The 17,832-nt window shown below is 39.6% G+C and overlaps 3 protein-coding genes and 4 long non-coding RNA genes across 26 annotated transcripts in view; 5 read left to right on the top strand and 2 right to left on the bottom strand.

Moving 5' to 3' along the window:
• Positions 1–5,607, top strand: part of LOC124330764 — a 37,601-nt gene extending 31,994 nt beyond the window's left edge. For 6 of the 9 annotated variants that reach the window (XM_046788744.1, XM_046788743.1, XM_046788745.1 and 3 more), the window contains 7 exons: positions 1,123–1,215; positions 1,297–2,231; positions 2,296–2,920; positions 3,201–3,467; positions 3,680–3,983; positions 4,074–4,211; positions 4,715–5,607. In XM_046788744.1, the coding sequence (XP_046644700.1) occupies positions 1,123–1,215; positions 1,297–2,231; positions 2,296–2,920; positions 3,201–3,467; positions 3,680–3,983; positions 4,074–4,211; positions 4,715–4,830 (2,478 nt within the window). In that variant the 3' untranslated portion in view covers positions 4,831–5,607. Of the gene's footprint in view, positions 1–1,122; positions 1,216–1,296; positions 2,232–2,295; positions 2,921–3,200; positions 3,468–3,679; positions 3,984–4,073; positions 4,212–4,402 lie in introns of all 9 variants that reach the window. The other 3 variants (XR_006916839.1, XM_046788746.1, XM_046788747.1) reach the window with 3 other exon arrangements.
• Positions 5,608–5,663: 56 nt separating this feature from the next.
• Positions 5,664–9,101, top strand: LOC124337871. 8 transcript variants are annotated; one of them, XR_006917556.1, is made up of 11 exons: positions 5,664–6,315; positions 6,571–6,697; positions 6,785–6,829; positions 6,893–6,958; positions 7,085–7,181; positions 7,352–7,445; positions 7,515–7,622; positions 7,686–7,923; positions 8,026–8,309; positions 8,404–8,581; positions 8,712–9,101. It is a non-coding gene; the product is annotated as an uncharacterized LOC124337871 (long non-coding RNA). The 8 variants fall into 8 exon arrangements; XR_006917555.1 differs by lacking the exon at positions 6,893–6,958; XR_006917557.1 differs by lacking the exons at positions 6,785–6,829; positions 6,893–6,958 and having other exon boundaries at positions 8,686–9,101.
• A 272-nt stretch (positions 9,102–9,373) lies between these two features.
• On the bottom strand, positions 9,374–12,400 carry LOC124337983. 2 transcript variants are annotated; one of them, XR_006917602.1, is made up of 6 exons: positions 12,307–12,400; positions 11,354–11,564; positions 10,300–10,393; positions 10,110–10,234; positions 9,778–9,931; positions 9,374–9,714 (listed from the first exon to the last, which is right to left on the bottom strand). It is a non-coding gene; the product is annotated as an uncharacterized LOC124337983 (long non-coding RNA). The 2 variants fall into 2 exon arrangements; XR_006917601.1 differs by lacking the exons at positions 11,354–11,564; positions 12,307–12,400 and adding an exon at positions 10,476–10,629 and having other exon boundaries at positions 9,376–9,714.
• LOC124337806 lies at positions 11,349–13,490 on the top strand. 3 transcript variants are annotated; one of them, XR_006917527.1, is made up of 4 exons: positions 11,349–11,452; positions 12,337–12,509; positions 12,616–12,924; positions 12,983–13,474. It is a non-coding gene; the product is annotated as an uncharacterized LOC124337806 (long non-coding RNA). The 3 variants fall into 3 exon arrangements; XR_006917526.1 differs by lacking the exon at positions 11,349–11,452 and having other exon boundaries at positions 12,257–12,509; positions 12,983–13,478; XR_006917525.1 differs by lacking the exons at positions 11,349–11,452; positions 12,337–12,509 and having other exon boundaries at positions 12,565–12,924; positions 12,983–13,066; positions 13,173–13,490.
• A 43-nt stretch (positions 13,491–13,533) lies between these two features.
• LOC124336521 lies at positions 13,534–14,720 on the top strand. Its single transcript, XM_046790365.1, has 3 exons — positions 13,534–13,986; positions 14,061–14,264; positions 14,325–14,720. The coding sequence occupies exons 1-3, from the start codon at positions 13,722–13,724 to the stop codon at positions 14,657–14,659; spliced, it is 804 nt and encodes a 267-aa protein (XP_046646321.1). The 5' UTR covers positions 13,534–13,721; the 3' UTR covers positions 14,660–14,720.
• Positions 14,516–16,370, bottom strand: LOC124337742. 2 transcript variants are annotated; one of them, XR_006917513.1, is made up of 4 exons: positions 16,220–16,370; positions 16,017–16,146; positions 15,375–15,616; positions 14,516–15,164 (listed from the first exon to the last, which is right to left on the bottom strand). It is a non-coding gene; the product is annotated as an uncharacterized LOC124337742 (long non-coding RNA). The 2 variants fall into 2 exon arrangements; XR_006917514.1 differs by having other exon boundaries at positions 14,516–15,095.
• Positions 16,371–16,511: 141 nt separating this feature from the next.
• Positions 16,512–17,822, top strand: LOC124336101 (protein prenyltransferase alpha subunit repeat-containing protein 1-like). Its single transcript, XM_046789750.1, has 2 exons — positions 16,512–16,706; positions 16,807–17,822. Exons 1-2 carry the CDS (start codon positions 16,600–16,602, stop codon positions 17,744–17,746), a joined length of 1,047 nt encoding a protein of 348 aa, XP_046645706.1. The 5' UTR covers positions 16,512–16,599; the 3' UTR covers positions 17,747–17,822.
• Positions 17,823–17,832: the final 10 nt, after the last annotated feature.

Genomic DNA, 17,832 nt, shown 5'->3' with positions numbered 1-17,832 from the left:
TGAGTGACAACAAGAGGCCGTTTAACTTTATCGATCGAAAGATACATCACCATAAGATAAGCAACCGGGTAACTATGGCCTCGCGGCTATCTCCAGTAGTGGCATTCAGAATCGGCTTTAAGGGAGCATTCCTGGAATCCTAGTCGGAATGAATATAAATTAGCTGGTGGATCCAACAACTCGATAAATAATGCACAACCACATCGGAGAGAAAGAAAATACAGAACCGACGAGTTCACCGTTGGTGATCAAGAAGTTAAATTTGACCTGATAAACTTTAGACAGAAGACTTCTCTAAAGTAACTCAACCATGCACGTACATGGCGATAAGCCCTTGTTACAACGCCAAAATATGAATTCCAGGAAAGGAATGAATTTTGCTTGACAGGATATATTTTCTATCGCAGACTCCATTTTGTTTTGAAATAAGGAGCTCTTTCCATCCATAAAAGTATTTCAAGTAAATTAGCCCAGTCCCGCGTACATATAGATAATGAGCAGTCTTTGTATTCCAACTCGTTACGGGGATTACCAACGTGATGGAATCTTGTTCCGTCTTTCGTGACAGGCCATTCTCGTCGCGCTCAAAATCGTTCCCACCGGCGAGAAGTGGCCAATTCAAATTTTCTTTCAAAGAGGAAAACAAAAAATTCTCGTGAAAGCGTTTGCTTGTTATACTCATATCGTTGGAGCACGCAACGAAAATCGACATCATTTGATAGTAAAAATGGCATTTTGTTCAAAACGAACGAATTTCAACCCAAACGCACCGAAATAGATCGAGGCTATAGAAAGTTAAATTTCGGCTTATAAAACCGTTGAAGACCTCCGTGAAACATGTGCTGTAAAAGGCGATTTTCTCCCTTGAACTATTTACCATGATGGAAGAAATATATAAAATTGCCTAACAATTCATCTTACAAGACCGTTATTGTCGAAATACTGACAACCACACAACTTCTCGGAAAGGAAATTGAAAAATTCACTTTAATGCATGTTCCCTTTCTTATCTGGGACTACCGATCTATAATGACAAGTTTTTTTTTTCTTAGTATTTAAAAAAAAAAGAAAAATCATTGCGAAGACCATTAACGTGACGGCGTTGTCTTGTTCTCGTGACAGGTCAAACTGGCTGCGCTGGATATTTCTCATCGACAAGAATGCCTGATAAAAACCGGAGAGCTGAAGCACCACGTCAAAGAGCTGGAGAAGCAAGTGAGTGTACTACCTACTATCTTGATCAGAAATGTGAAATTATCCAAACTGGCTTTTTTGACACATAATCCTCTTTCGTAGCTGGAAAAACTCAAGCCAATGATCAGCCTGGTGGACAACATGGTCAAACTGGGTTCGTCAATGTCACCGCAAAGACACAAAAGACTGCCCAAACCAGAAACCAGCACAGCTGTCAAGCGCAATTTGACACCTATGCTTCACCAACAGCAGCAGCAGCAGCAACAACAACTGCAACATCAACAACAGCAGCAGATACAACAACCGAAATTTCATTCCTCTCCCTATGAGCCCCCTGCGTACAGCAACGTCCAGCAGAGGAACAGCACAATGGTGTTCCACTCTACTCCACATCGTCCAACTGAGAACGACGCCAATGAGGCGTACGGATCTGCCGTCCAGGGCTGGGAGGAGGCTCAGATTTCTCAGCTCGAGTCCAAGCATCACCAGCTGGCTCAGTTGGAGAAATTCGTTCGTGAGGAAGGCGCGGCCATCCATCGGCTGACGCGCAATCAGCAAGTCCTGAGACTAGCCATCCGCGGGATCCGACAGCAGACCAACACGGCCCTGCAAGTCGCCGACTATGGCGAGGTGGAGCGGTGCCGCCAGCAGCAGCTCTTTCTCGAGCGTGAGCTAAGCCAAATTCACTCTCTGCTGGCCCTCAGTTCGAAACGGCTGGAAGACGCCGCGGTGGAGATCAGTCGGATAGAGCGAGAAATCTCTTCACTTCATCAGCAGTTGCATCGCCTCGGAGCCAATAACCGCCAACATCACCAATCCGGTGGAGGTCATTCGTTGAGCAGGTCCAACAACGGAAGGGAAATGGCTTGGCTAGAGGCGGAATTGAACCGCGTCCAGCAACACGTCTCGCAGTTGCAGACGAGGCGACAGGAACTCAGCAGCCAAGTCAACTGCCTGACGTCTGCCGATTATTTCCTAGATCTTGACGAATCCTTTTCCAGCACCGGATCGACCAAACGCAAACCTCCTAGCACCTGGTGAGTTTGCATTTTTACAATCTTTTCTCTTGACCGGATTGTTCATTTTTTTTTTTTTTTTCAGGTGCGAGACGGACTTGGACTCGCTGAACACGACCGATCGCTTAACACGAATGGAAGATCCGTCTGCGATGAATTTCGGTGGATCGCAGCATCATCAGCCGCATCAACAGGAGCAACAACAACAACATTATCAGTACGGCCAGTACGAAGATAACACGTTGCCCGTCGACATCAATGAAGCTGACGAAAGGATGAAGAGATACTACGGTATCGTCCCCAAGCAACCAGCTCCGCCTATCAGCGCCGCTTCCGCCGCCGACAAGGCAGAAATCCGCACGGTTCGCATCGTCAAGCGGGAGTCGGAAAAGCGTCAACGCGACAAGTCCAAATCTCGATACGACGACAATTCTTTCGGAATGGACGAACTCACCGAAGAGGATCAAGCCCACGGCAACTCGAATGGTTTATACAGCGAGGATCCCATCATGGACGATCCGGTTTTGTCCCAGTTTAGCCACGTTTTGACGCTGCCCAGGCGGGGTAGCAAACGGGACGAGCAAGGCAAGCGCTCCCTGTCGCAGCGCAATTCCATCGCATTGAATGAAACTCCAACGGACGGGCGGCCTCTTTCTCTCGGCCCGGATCAATGGAGAGGATCACTCCGCCCTCGCCGCAATATGTCTTCGGTAAGCTGTTGCCTCTTTAATGTCTTGTTTTCGTTGTGTCACGCCAAGTTCGCATCCGCCACTCTGCGGTTGCAGCCGGAAAAAGGTGAGTTTAGCGGTGCGACGCGAAGCATGTCTCATTGCACGGTCCCGTTTTGTTGTCTGTTTGTTTTTGTGGTCCGTTGATTTTTGTTGCTTAACAGTCCGTCGTTGCTTGTCCCTTTTTTTTATTATCGTTATCCGTTTATTTGTTTTTTGGGTGTGCCCCCTGCTCCTCTCCACGCTCCCGCGTTGTTTATAGTTGTCACTTGGAGATCGAAATTCGTCCGTCAGTTTGGACATGGACACGGGAGAGTCGTCGGAAGGAGGACTGGGAAGCCTGGATTCGACTCAGCGCTCGCCCGTCCTCACGCCCGTCTATACTAGCGATGCCGCACGTGAAATCATCGAAGAAATGCGCCGACAGGACATGATTTCGGCCCGCCGGGCCGTGCCCCGGCATAAAAGACGCCACATAACCATATCCTGTAGTCAACCCCTTGTCCTAGAAGCCCTGACCTCTGATACGGTTTGTTATTTTCTTTTTTCATCTAGTCACTTCCTCCGCTTCTTCCCCCTTTTCTCGTGAATTTGTCTTCGTTCGTGTCTCTTTTCGTCACTAAAAAAATCGATCGGGATGTCCCGACTCACCATCTTTTTTTCTTTCTTTCTTTTCTTTGTTTGTTTGATGTTTCCGTCGTCGTCGTTTTTAATGGACTTTTTTGGTGCCGTGAATTACAGCGCATGACGCAGGGCCGGGCTAGAGATGACGTTGATTTGCAGCGAGCATTGCGCTTCCACCATCCATTTGCGCCGGATGTGGTCCGATCCACCATCACTCAGGCCATCCGCATCAACGAGAAGACGATCGATAACATACTTTGTGCTCCAGACAAGATCGTCATTCCCGAACGCTACGTACCCGAGCAGGAAGTGGAGGAACTGGGAGAGGAGGAGAAGCAGAAACGGCTCAAGAAAACCGAGTCCATTCGGCGTATGCTGACGGGCTATTCCACCGGTGTTGATCTACCGCGACCTCCATCCAGTAAGAGAAAGAAATAAAAAAAAGCCTTGGATGTTTGTCTTCCGCTGATGGAACGTTTATACGCTAACCGTCTGTTGCTATTTACTCCAGTCGCCGCCACCAATGACATCGTAGAATTGTCGGAAGCCAAGCAGATGTTGGCCAAGGAACGCCAGCAACGCGATCATTTCATCGGCCTCAACCAGATGTTGGTGGAGGAAATTAAAGAGAAGAGCAAGATGGCCGCAGGTAACGAATTTCGCCCGGCATAGTGTTACCATTATCATTTTTTTTTTATTATTTTTGCTTTTAGCGTTTGAAATTTTTTCGTTTTTTTTTTTTGTTTACCGGCATGCCATTTATTATTTATTTATTTTCGTTCCTCACATTAGCTGATGCATGTTGTTTTTTTTTTATTTATGTTTTTTTGCCCGACACAGCTCCGAGCCTGAGCATGGAAAGCCAGTATGCGGCTTGACGCAAATAAAATGCAAGTCAATAAATTGCGCGACTCCTCCTACTCCTTCCCGTACCCTCCCACTACTGTAGCGTTCAGCACTCTTCCTCATCGGTTAGTTCCCATCTTGTTTTAGCCGTTCTGCGCGCTCGACTGTTTTTGGCAGCTTTATTTTTTCATTCATTCCACCAACTTACTTGTTTGCGAGTTGTTGTCGCGAAGAAGTCGCAACACTCGGCCCTTATCGCGGACGACGATGTTGATGATGTTATTGTTTGGCATCGCATGTACACAGTTCACGCTTTGGCCAACATGAAGTCGAGACGGGAAAACAGCAGCGAAGAGGACGACTGGTCACCGCCCGCCGATCCATTGCCCATCTATCAACAGCGCTACAACTACCTCACGTGAGCTGACACACACACGGCTGGTAGGGCGGCGACAGTGTGACGACGTTGGGCGAAAACCAGAGGACATGTGTTTTTGGCTACATTCGCCCTCTATTCACAAAGAAAAAAGATGACTATTTTTCTCTTTCTCTCTCTCTCTCCTCATCACATTACTCCATCACTCAACCCGCCCTCGACTGCGGGTAAATGAACCCGTTCTCGAAATAGATTGGCCAAAATGTTCATCGTCGGAATTATTGATAGCAATCCTAAGTAATAAAGAAACGTAGTGGCCTTGTTGCAAATGATTCAAGGGTATCGGCGTCATGCATATATTGTTGATTGTTATAAATAATCACATTTTAACTTTTAGACAGTTTGGTGAATCGCGTCTGTTTTTGTGTGTTTTTTCTTTTGTTTTATTTTTTGTCTGTTTTTTTTTTGTTTTTTGTTTACAAGGGGGGAACGGGGTGAGTTGATTGATTTGGGGACACGCCTTTTCTTCTTCTCTATTTGGAACAGACTGGCGCAGTGCCCAGTATTAATGGCTCGTTTCACGTAAAATCGTTGTTCAAACTGATCGGCTTAACGGCCTGTTTTTTTTCATGATTTTTGTTTTGATTATTTCCTTTTACATAATTGATGCGACGTAGTATTAAGGCCATCATATATCCATCGTCGCAGCAGCTTTATTTATCTTCGACGGACTTTGTTATTTTGACTGATGCCCGAGTTACTGACTGAGAACCATCATTACATCCTGCCTGTTTATGAATAAACAGAAGTGATAAAAAAAAAACTTAGTTTGTTTTTTATTGTTATAATGGATCTACGTGATTGTTCTAATAAGGCTTTTTGCCAAATCGTTTTGCAAGCGAAGCAAGACGTTGTCAAATTGATTGCACTAACTTAATTCCTGTTCTCTCTTATTCGCTGTTGGCCAGACATGAAAAGTAAACAAACGAAAAACGAGCATTTGTGGGTTCTAACTTGCCTAGCCTTTGATCACTTTCAGATGTCAAATTAGTCAGTATCAGTTACTTTGCACCTCCCTGTAAAAATGTATAGGCAGTTATTATTTGGTATTGGTAACTTTTTGGTGATGACCAAGAAAGCTCACTTGTTAATTTTTCAATAATTGCTTTTTTTATCTAGTAAATGTGTATTTCACGGAGATGACGAATATTTTTTGGTATACCCGACTTAGTCGTCCGTGGATGCTAAGGGTTGTCACTAGGTGGCAAAAAATGTCCATGTGTTTAGGGATTGAACTATTCAGCTCTAGTGTGTTCATAATTCTAGAATCTAGATGGATGTAGGACTGTAGGAGCATGGTAGGAGTGTGGGTCATCAAAGTCAAACTGTCAAAGTGCTGAGACGACTGACATTTATATTTTATTCTTCTCTATTATTTATTCTCTTTATTCCGAGACGCCGGCCGAGAAGGGTTACTTTACACTCTAGTCATTGCTGGGTACTTTATTCTGAAATTGTTCGTCAAAATAAGGTAATTCCTGCTTTAATCTAAGGTTATAAATTGTAAATATTTTCTGTGGGGAATTTACGGGTTTCACATCACAAGTGATCATTTTCCTAAAATGCCGTCTCTTGCTCCATGTTGAACGTTTCTCACATGCAAAATTTCTCAAGAGCAGTACAAGTAACAGTGTTGATTAACTCTTATATCCTAAGACTGTTTCTGAATTGAAATCCTATAACTTTTTTTCTGGTAGTAATTGAGTTTTTATTATTATATGAACAGTCTAATGGAGTCTGAGCTTCTTCATGCGTTACGTCCACGTTATGGCCGACTTGTCATGAAGATGGGTCTTAAAAGGGGTCTCTACATATTGAAAGACAAATGAGATGAAAAGAGGAAATCTGAAAAGGTAAATAGTTACTCTTAAGCTTAATCAGGTAGCATTTTGTTTTTGATTTCATGTTCATTTTGCTCATTTTGCATGCTTCCATGTCAGCTATTGTGAAAAAGTGTCAGTTTCGAAGCAATCAGAGGGTTTAAGGTTAGCATTTTGTTCAAATTTGTGTGCATGTATGAGTGATACATTGATATTCTCTTCGTTTAGAATTTACTCATGCTTGACATTAAATTCTTGATGTAAATAACACCTGACAACTACTACTTCTTATAAGTAAGACAGCTCTTGTGAAAAAATCTAGATTAGCTTAGATGTAAATTTTTTTCTATAAAACTGCAATTCAGTTTTTTTTTCATATTTGAAAATGTTCTGATTTATTAATGTTCTTTTGATTTGTAGGATTCCTTCATCAGTTAAGTGGTTGATCTGTGATTGTGTTTGGTGTGCAGTGGGTCTCTACAATATTGCATGAAAAAAATGTGATAATCCTGAAATGGTAATAATGTAATTGTAAGTATTTTGTTCTTGATGTTAAAGGCAAGTGGCATCTTTATTTATGCTTCAAAATAAGATGGCTTATGTGGGTTTCTCAAAAGAGTTGTAAAGTTTTTTGAAATTCAACATTTCTAAATGTTAGTCATTTATTAATGTTCTTTTGCTTTGTAGGATTCATTCATCAGTTTGATGTAGAAGCTGTTAATGGTGTTATCTGGTGTACAGTGGTTTAGCTGTCATTTCCCAGTTGAGAGCTGCCCTGAAGGTACAAATCGTGGAGACTTGCAGTTCAGAATTATACATTTTGTTATTTGCTCATGTGGTGTTCTTGCAGTGTTGAACTGTTGTGCAAAATAGTCGATGTTGCCTAGTGGCGGTCGGGCATATTTTATCGGCTCCTTATGTCGATGTGTCGTCTCTTGCCACCTGTACCCACGTTGAGGTAATGCTTGATGAGTAGTTTTATTTACTTATTGATTTGTGACAATCTATTTTCTCGTTCCAGTTCAACCGTTCACCGCCGTTTCATAGACTTGATCCATCTCTCCAAACCCCTGATTGAACTAATAAGCCGTAATTTTACTCTGCTTAAAAGGCGTCCAACCAAAAATTAAGTTGTAAAGGGAGAGAAGGTGCGATAGGAATCAGTCGATGAGCATCTCCGACACGGCAACAGCATCTGCAGTATACTATTTGTAACCAACTGGAATACCGGATGTCGTATTACCAGTCCGCAATCATGGGTAAATATTATTTTATACATTGAGTTTTATATCAATACTTCTTTTTTCCTATTTGATGGTATGCTAGTTTGATATTAACGTTTAAACATATTAATTGTCTAGTTAACTACGTTGTCGTGCTGCTGTTGGACATCGTATCGGTGATGGCTCGGTCGACCACTGTCCACTGGTGTATCGATGTTTCCTGGGTATGGTGAATACCAAGCACCAGCAGCGAAAGAATAGTGCACCACGTCGCCGCCGTACTACACAACAATGTCTTGATACGCAACACAACTTACTGCACTCTCAAGTACTAAATCAACAAGCTCCAAAATACAACACGAAAACTTGCGCTGCCCCTGATCTGTTGTACTGAAATCTTACTCTGTCCTGAGTAACATCACGTAAGCGCCTGAGTATTACACTAAGACTTCCAAGTTCTATACATCAAAGCTCCAAGGTATAACCAAAGTTATTCTCAAATCAACCCTTTTCCAGATTACCATACTGATGCCCCAAACTATTTTTCTGCTCGCAACTATTACACCGCGGCTCTAGCTTATTTCACCATCAAAGCGGTATATACCGAAGAGTTTAAGTACTACACAACCTACTGCAGCACACTATTTGTCACCAACTGCCTTTTTCATCGTATTAAATCGGTTTCCAATCATGGGTAAATATTCATTTTATTTTTAGTTGTGAATCATTTTTATCTCATTTTTGGTTGTTGATAAGAACATTACATTTTTAGACTGTATTGTTTCATTGACTAGATAGCGCTGACATGTGTTGTTTTGTTGAAGGCTGGATCGACCATGGATGTACTGATGTCTCCTGGATATGGCTGATATGAAATCACCACACTGCCATACTTCACAACAACGAGGTCTCCAAGTACTACACCACTGTGGGACGGAATACTACAAGATTATGTATGCTGCTCCTTTCTACTACACCAATACCCCTAATCCCCTACTGGTTGTCTACTGAAATAATATGTTTAATTTGTGTTTCATCCGTGAGTGTATAATTCATTTGATGATATTCTGTTGCCCAATGTGGCGTGTTGCAGCCCAGGTTGCGATTGGTGAAAGTTCTTTGACATGAAGTTAAAACTGCGGTTGTCTCAAGCGATGTTAAGATTATTTACTGTATACTGGAATCTTAAACCTTAAATAACATGTCGAATTTTGTGAATTAATTGCTATTATATCTCACAAACTCGTTAAAATATACAATCGAATACGAAATCTAAACTTTCATGAATTTACATATTAATAAAAAAAATAATTAATTAAATATAAATGAAATAAATAATTTATTGAATAAAATTTAAAATATTTTTTATTCAATTAAATTTTATTGAATTAAATTAAATTTTAATTGAATTAGATTTAATTTTAATTGAACTAAATAAATTTTATTCCCAAAATGATAAAAAATTCAATAAACAAAGCGTCCGGTAATTGTTTTATAGGTACAAGCTACAAGTTTTAAAACAATTTTTACCCAAATAAAACAAACCTAACTCTTTTTTCTCATTTGGGTGATCAACTGCTTTTAAAATTCGCACATGGAGTCAATCAAGACAGGGGGAGACACTGCCTTAATTGACTGCAGGCAGGGAGATGGTAGGAGAAACCGGAAAAAGAGCGAAGAGTTGAGGAACAGTTACTACCAGAGCGATTAATCATAAAGTAGGCTTCCGACTGGAAGTCCCCGTTCGACCAGCGCACTCTTTTCCTCCTGATTGTCATTGGTTTTCACCAATGAATGAAGTCCACGATAAGCAGCGAAGGAGTTACCCTGTAGGTAGAACATTTATTAGGACGACATTTCAAATACAATTTAAGCGACAGAAAGCAATACCTCAAATCAAGATGGCCCGTTTACACTTTCATAAAGTAAAATGGGATATTCAAGGGTAGCAGCCAACAGGTTACCTTGACTGTATAGTCAGTCCTTTTTCTTCAATGGACAGTGACTTCTCATAAAATGCATGCAACATTAGAAACCTAAGAACCTGTAAATAAAAAAATAAAGTCACCTTGTCTATCATTTGTGGCATCAATGAGCTTATTGTCTATGTTCTAAAAGAATAATTAAACTTAAACATTAGATAGACGTAAGTGCAGAACAATACTTTAAATACCTATAAGACTGCAACAAAATAAGTTCAGTGACATGACAAGTAAACTTACACACTAAACCACCAATCAGTTATCCAAGGTTCTCTAGAAGATGGAATGAGAGATTGGTCCATGCGTGGGGTTGGTGATCTGGCAAGTTCCATAGAATGATTCAGCCGATAATAGTGATATGAATCCTAATAAATGATGAGAAGAATACATGTTCCAGCAATACTGTACTAAAGCTAGCATTGGTTGTTACCACTCTGTCATTTGGATGACATATTCAGTAGGATACCAGGATTTTTAACACAATAGTTGACAGTACAGGCTTCATGCATCTTTCACATTTTCTCCTGGAAATGAGATGATGTTATAAACACATAACGGTAAAGAACACATGCCAAACAAATTGCACACGAAATCTAGTCAATTTACCAACGAATTCATTGGTAATTTTCGAAGAAAATAGCTGTAGCTATCTGAACTTTTGGCAACGAGCCGCCATAAGCCCATATCTGACACAACAAACAACATTCTTTCACGCCATCTATTTGTCACACGTCCAAACTCACTATCTAAAGGACTGGCCTTCGGTAGTCAAATATTCATAAAAGTAATCAAAAAGACCATTTATCTTTTTTTAAATTAGCATGGAGTCTTTAGAATTCTACAGAGAAAAAAAGCTCACTTGCTAGTTTTATGCAAATTTTCCGGAAGTATACCGGAAGTAAGCGATAGCTCCTTAACAATTGAGCTGTCGTCAAAATAAACTAAATATTCGTGATCTACGTGAAATTTGGGGTCGATTAGGTGTGATTAAAACGAAATGTAAATTTTGGCCAAAATCGAGAATTTTCCTGAACTATTGTTCAGGAAAATTTTCAAAACCGGAAGTACGCGTACGTAAAAAATAAGACATGAACTTTCCACAAATTTGACGAGGATCACGAATATGTGGTTCCTTTGTACCTCGGATAAATATTTACTGAACTACTGACTGAAAACCGAAAACCGAAAGTAGAAAAAAACACATTATTAAAAATCTAACAAGTGAGCTTTGTTGTCGAAACAAAAACTGACAGTTATCACAAAACATTTTCTTGAAGTAGAATCGAGAAAATTTTGTAGAGATGTGCTAAGTAAGCGTAACTAAACCGATTCTAACAGGTAAAAAATGATCAAAGGCTATGCCGTCTAGCGCCAGAAAAAAGAAACGTTTAACAGTAACATGAAAAAAATGTCCGCTCTAGCTCGTTGACACCATGGTTGACACTCAATTGAAAGAACTAACAAACAAAGGCTTTGACACTCACATAATATTCTCCCCTTCAAATTTGTATCTCGTCTTCACCCAAAAATGAAAAATCCACACCGCAGCATCACAGCACATCACAACAGACGAAATCCCCAAGGTAATAATGCTTCTAGCCTTCTACAATGAGGGGAAGGCAGCATGACATTTGCTTTTGTGTCTCATCTGTTTGTGATTCCAGATTGTTGACGAAATATCGTCTTCTGCTACCTCTAGCACAGACTAAGAGGGTAAAGACTACGAACGGCTATAAACCCCTTGAAGCGATGCGCGTCCTATGCCGTATGGTGGCGCGTCGAGCACACTCTACCAAAGCCATTATTTTTCCTTTTTCCCTACTGATATGAGTCTTCACACACCGTAAATTTGTAAGTGAACCATTAATATTTCAATAGTGAATTTTTGTGTAAATATAGCTTAGATATCCACCATGTTGTGTGAATTTTTTTAAATTTATATGTGATCTCTAGACACAATCTAAAAATTCATTTATTAAACCCCCTTTTGCCCATTTTCAAGCCCAGGAAACAGCGTTTCAAGATTTTCTGAAATGGGCCTGAAAATCGTGAAACGCTGTTTCCTGGCCCTGAAAATGGGCAAAAAGGGGTTTTAAATAAAGGAATTTATAGATTGTGTCTAGAGATCACATAGAAATTTGAAAAAATTCACACAACATGGGGGATATCTAAGCTATATTTACAAAAAAATTCACTATTGAAATGTTAATGGTTCACTTACAAATTTACGGTGTGTGAAGACTCATATCAGTAGGGAAAAAGGAAAAATAATGGCTTTGGTAGAGTGTGCTCGACGCGCCACCATACGGCATAGGACGAGCATCGCTTCAAGCATTCCTCTTAGCCCTATCCCCGATCGTAGTCTTTACCCTCTTAGTCTGTGCCTCTAGGTATCACCCTTTTAGCTTTATTCCTCTCATTCTGCACTGTGCCTTACCTGTGATAAATCTTTCTTTTTTTTCTGTAGGTTTCGATGGCCATTGATGATTGGAGAGCAGCATAGGAATGTGACAGCTTTGTCTGGGCTAAATTCCCTACTAGATAGAATCCTCTTGGGAAACTTCATCTGCTCCTAAGTTACACAATACACATCATAAGTTACTGCAAAAAATCAAAACAAATTTAGATGAGGATTTTGAGGTAAGTTGAACTGTTTTTAATTAATAACATTTACTATTTATTGTATTGTATTTACAACAACATTTAGCTAATGGTTCTTATTGCATTCTTGACTTCATGTTTTCAGAAATTTCAGCTGATATTTTTGTGTGACCTGGGTGCTTGTGACAATAGAGATCAAATGGGTCAATCCAATAATGTAAGCTATGTCTTCCAAAGCTTAATAGTTTTTTCTTTCATTTAATGTTTATAATTTTATTTCAGGTTAACTTCCCTTGTAAAATCATAGTAAATCTTCAAGATATTGATGCCTTCCTCAGATCCAATTCTTTGCTGCTATCTCTTTTGCAGACAACAGTAAAATAGCTTCAACTCAAGAGGTTGTTGTGACTGCCACTGTTCCAATTTAGGACAATGCGACATTGATAGATTTGAGGTATTGCTTGGTGTCACTACAATATGGTCTGATAATTATAAATATTCTCTCTTTCCAGGTTAATCGCTCACCACCGTTAGAGTTGTTTGCAAACCGAAGAGAGATTGCTGGGAATTAAGACTGATAATTTGTATAGATGAAGGTAAATCACGAGTGCATAACTAGGCTCCCTTCTTTTCTGTAACCCCGTTTCCCTAACTAACCACTAAGCACTAACCAACGCCCGCCTGTGGTCACTCATTTGACAGAATGATGAGACAGAAATGTCTCAAATGCTGCGACAATCAGAAGGTTCACGAGTCTAAGCCGGAAATCAACTGTGATAAACGCTCTCGTAATAACTGTTCCACAACCTTTCGCTCTTTTTCCGGTTTTTCTTATTAACCATGGCCGGGTTATCTCCCTGGTCCAGTAAATTAAGGAAGTGTCTTACCCTGACTTGATTGTCTACAGTTTGAACTGAACTGGGCGGTTTGTTTATTAAATTTTATTGTAATAGTTTTATAGTTTTTTATTTATTTTATGTGTAAAATATTTAATGTTTTTTCGTAAAAAATATAATTTTAAAATATAATTTAATTTGTAACAATCAACCATGGTTGTAGATATAATGGTTCCCACTGTCTGTGTTATAAGGTCCCATAAGAAAAAAATTGAAAGTTCTCCGTCAATGATCTTTCCTCAGGGCATGGTTACTACGAAAGTGCTGCCATCTGCCCACACAATCTCTAACTGAATGGCTTACTGCAGAAACGAAGAATTCACGTTTTAATGGCGGAAATGCAGATTAATGTAAAATGACACGCAAACCATGTTTCGTTTTTAATTGTAAATCTTCTTATAACAAAGAAAATGAAAGTCTTGCGTTTTTCCATCCACCGAAGTTGTGTCTAAATTCCTGGCAGGAAATTATTAAAAAGCCAGGACTCACTTGCCAGTCCAGAATTTGCAGTATTCATTTTGAAGAGAACGACATACTCAAAGGGAGAGAAATTCAAGGCGTGTTTTACAGTTATCCGAAATGGAAATTAAAATCAGGTGCTCGGCCCAGTAAATTGCTAGGTATTCTCAAATTTTAATTATCCATGACAATGTTAAGTTATACTAGTACTGCTAATTCTGTATGTTTCTAACAGGAAATGATGTCAGCGTACTCGAAAGACCTGCTGCAAAGAAATATGTTCACAGTGATAGGTTTAAGTCACCATATCGAAATATAACAGCAAAGTCTAAAGCTGCTAATCCTAAGCTGCAGTTGGACAATCAATCATTTTTGTCGAATAACAACACCAATGTATTGATCCCATCACATGCAAAGAAGTCAACGTCAAATAGCATAGGTAAATTAAAAACTAAGTGTAATAAGATATTTTTTAAAAACATGACATGTTATGTTACAGCTATACACCAACTTGACGCTGAAAAAGGAAAAGTAAATGATATGGAAGCAGCTGAACCTGTGGCATTACCATGTGTAACAACAGAAGACATGTTCCAGGAACCTACTACTGAAACACTCCTACACATTCCACCTGAAATTTGTATGTCAAAAATCAAAGTACTCAATCTTTGTCCTTTTTTTTGTGACACACACCGTGCTGACTCGTATCCTTATTTAATAATGGAATTCGTACAAGTTAGATATCATTTTGAATCAAAGCGTTTTCAAGAACGTAATTTGGCAGAAGTTGATAGTAACGTGCGACAAAATTTCAAGATGGCAAAACTTGCTTAATTTTTTTTTTCTAAATGTAAATTGTATGTATGTTAATACACATTACAAGTTATAAATTGAACCAATGAAATCTATTGTTATCATCTGAAATTAATCTTAATTAGAAAATCGTCAATCAATCTGTTTAACGGATGCGCAAAGCCGCAAAGTACGCATAGCTCTGATTTGTTTACGAGGGACTTAGAAAATTTCTGTGTTGTTTCAGTGTAAGCTTCCACCCTTCCAACACCAGGTCGCGGGGCTGTCGCAGTAACCAAAGATCACAAAAAAATCAGCTGCCTTATGGGACCTTATAACACAGACAGTGGGAACCATTATATCAACAACCATGCAATCAACATTCAAACTTGGTGCAACAGTTACAATATTATAACAACGGCACCACAGCCAGCATGCAGCAGCTCAACTTTAATTGGTCACGCCTTTCACCAGCTAGCTGCAACAAAACACCATATGCAGTAGGATAGCAATGAATTAGTTCGGACTCTAACAGATGAATTAAAATCTGAATTAAAGAGCATATCTAGGGCGACAAACCATTGGCAATCGGTGGATATTTAAATTATACAAACTCATTAAAAACCTTTGGTTTTGGGAAACTGAAGTAAGTAAAAGCATGTCCAATCAACTTTACTATAACTTCCAGTAGAGAACTACTTTCTGCCCATCAATTAGCTAAATCTTTAGTCTTCTAAGAATTAATCAACATAATTACTTTTGCTTTGGCATGAGGCGTACAGCCAGTACAGGCAGCAAGTGAAGACATCTGCAAAATCAACGGCCATCAGGCAACGTCCTCAAACAATTTGGCCCAGTGCTGCATATGCATTATAATACATTGAAGTATGATGTTTAACTTCAAGTCTGCACAAGCTTCATTTAAGTGTATCTCTTAACTGGAAAAGGGCAGCAAGACCACTGCACAACAAACAGCAACACCAAACTGACCATGGAATCCTACAGAGTAAAATAACATTAATGCATTAATAACATTTTCCGATGGAAAAAGAAAAAAATATTGATAATCGAATTTGTAAAGAAAAACCAAAAATACATGCAAGTGATGTTTAACTTTGGCTTACAAATGTAAAATAAATGATTAAAACACTTAGTAGTTAAGGCAGGCAATGATTATTTACTTCAAATGTACACTAAACTAGAAGAGACCAAAGACCAAAAAGTTTTAAAGAATTAAGTGAACTTGTTCCTTTACATAACAAAAATTACAACTCTTTACAAGAACTTTCCACAAAAGCTATCTTATTTAGAAGCATGAAATAAGATGCCACTTGTCTCCGACATCAAGAACAAAATGTTAACCTACCTGATTAACTTACAAGTACATCATTAGGCCTACCTTTTCAGATTTCCACTTTTCATCAAATTTTTTTGTCTTGCAATATGGCATATGACATGACCCTCTCAAAGAAGCATCTTCATGACACAGCAGTGATCACGTGGAGAAAGGCAAGAAGAACTTCGACATGCTTTCACAAAATAAATCGAAGTAGATTAAAAATTGGACCTTTCAAAAAGTTATAACTCTCACGATTCACTTACTTGCTTTAGAATTGTTCACTTTCGATTCAGCTTGGTCGAATGGCGTGGAAATATCTCATCATCTTTAAAATGTAAAAGCGAAAAACACCGCCATGAAGCGGCAAAACAATTCCGTCCACTGTCTCAAAGGCAAATGGGAAATGGCGACGTTTTCATTTTCTCATCTCAACTCTCAAGCTCAACTGCTCAAGGCAACTCGAGTTAACATATCGATAAATAACTAAAAATCGATACTACAAGGTATTGCGATTACCAGAGCGGGCAGAGCTTCTGTTTACTAGCGCCACTTGAACTACTCTGGGCAATAATCGATGATGCAGTCGAAAAAAGAAAAAGAAAAAATTGAGAATTTAACGGCCGTTTTTGACAGATTTTGAAGGATGCAGCGAGATCCTTCCGACTACAAGAAAATGGCTCACGATCCTTACTGTTTAGAAGAAAGGATAATATCAGATCTTCAAGCTGTTATGAAAAAAGATCCCAACTTGTAAGTATAATTTAATGGTTTTTCTGCAACATCCTTTATGGTGAACAACACCAACTGTTTGTAAACACTAGTTTTTAATTCATTACATTTTTGTTGACAGAGAGGAGTTTGATGTTGTTCCAGTGACAGAAGCCAAAAATCGATCACCAATCATCCATATTTCTCACAATCTTGGAATTGAAGTTTGGTGTGTAAAGACGGTTTTCATGTACTGCTATGAAAACAGTTTCAAATTGGATCCCATGTGGAAAAAGGAGTATTTGAGGTTGGAAAGATACACAAGAATGGCATTATTGCTTAATCCCAACATAGCTACATTGTGGAACACGAGAAAGAGATTGATTGCCAATCATCTCTTGGATGGCGATTGTGATTTCCTGCTCAGCAAATTAGTACTAAGTCAAAAGCCCAAATGCGTTGAAGCACTATCTCACAGGCGTTGGCTACTCCAGCAAGTGTCTTTAGACCCACAATGGGTGGAGACAGAATTATCTCTGTGTGATAGGCTCTCCAGTCGCATGAAATGCAACTACCACGCTTGGTCTCACAGACAGTGGGTGTATTCTCAATCCCTCAAGCTGCAAGGCTTCAATCTCAATCTGTGGGCGTCTGAATTCGAGATTTCTGACGTTTGGACAAAGTTTCACTTGTCCGACCATAGCGGTTGGCATTATCGAAAATTCCTCCTTGATCATTTCAGGCAAAATTTAGGCAAAATTGAACAGAACATGGACATCGCCCGGAAGGTATTGGGCGACTCAACCGGTACAGCTACATCTTCCCAGCTCTACATGAACCTGCTGAACGAAGAACTGCAAAAGAACCAAGATTTGATCTTAAGTTTCAACGCCCATGAAACGTTGTGGTACTATCGTCGATTCCTTTTGCAAGCCGGGACAATAGATCATTCAGAGAGTCTCTTCATCGAAAAGTGTTGTAATCCCGCTAAAAGTAATTGCAACTCCGCCAACAATGTCGACGCCATTCAAATGAGATATTTGGAGCATCATCGACGATGGCTGTCTGATTTCTGTTTGTAAAATTTGATTAATGCTGCTGATTTAGGATCCGTTTGTTGTGTATAAAGGTTGCTATAATAAAAACCATCATCCAAGACGGTTAAACT

Source organism: Daphnia pulicaria, chromosome 1 (genome assembly GCF_021234035.1).
Source record: "Daphnia pulicaria isolate SC F1-1A chromosome 1, SC_F0-13Bv2, whole genome shotgun sequence".
Classification (NCBI taxonomy): Eukaryota; Metazoa; Arthropoda; class Branchiopoda; order Diplostraca; family Daphniidae; genus Daphnia; species Daphnia pulicaria.
This window is presented reverse-complemented; position numbering and strand designations above follow the sequence as displayed.

What these genes read in the sequence shown, in the direction of transcription:
- LOC124336521 (XM_046790365.1), top strand. Translation starts at nt 13,722, where the DNA reads ATGACACGCAAACCATGTTTCGTTTTTAATTGTAAATCTTCTTATAAC. An exon ending in TCGGCCCAGTAAATTGCTAG is followed by an intron (nt 13,987 to 14,060) that starts GTATTCTCAAAT and finishes TGTTTCTAACAG; the next exon opens with GAAATGATGTCAGCGTACTC. An exon ending in GTCAACGTCAAATAGCATAG is followed by an intron (nt 14,265 to 14,324) that starts GTAAATTAAAAA and finishes GTTATGTTACAG; the next exon opens with CTATACACCAACTTGACGCT.
- LOC124336101 (XM_046789750.1), top strand. Translation starts at nt 16,600, where the DNA reads ATGCAGCGAGATCCTTCCGACTACAAGAAAATGGCTCACGATCCTTAC. An exon ending in ATGAAAAAAGATCCCAACTT is followed by an intron (nt 16,707 to 16,806) that starts GTAAGTATAATT and finishes TTTTGTTGACAG; the next exon opens with AGAGGAGTTTGATGTTGTTC.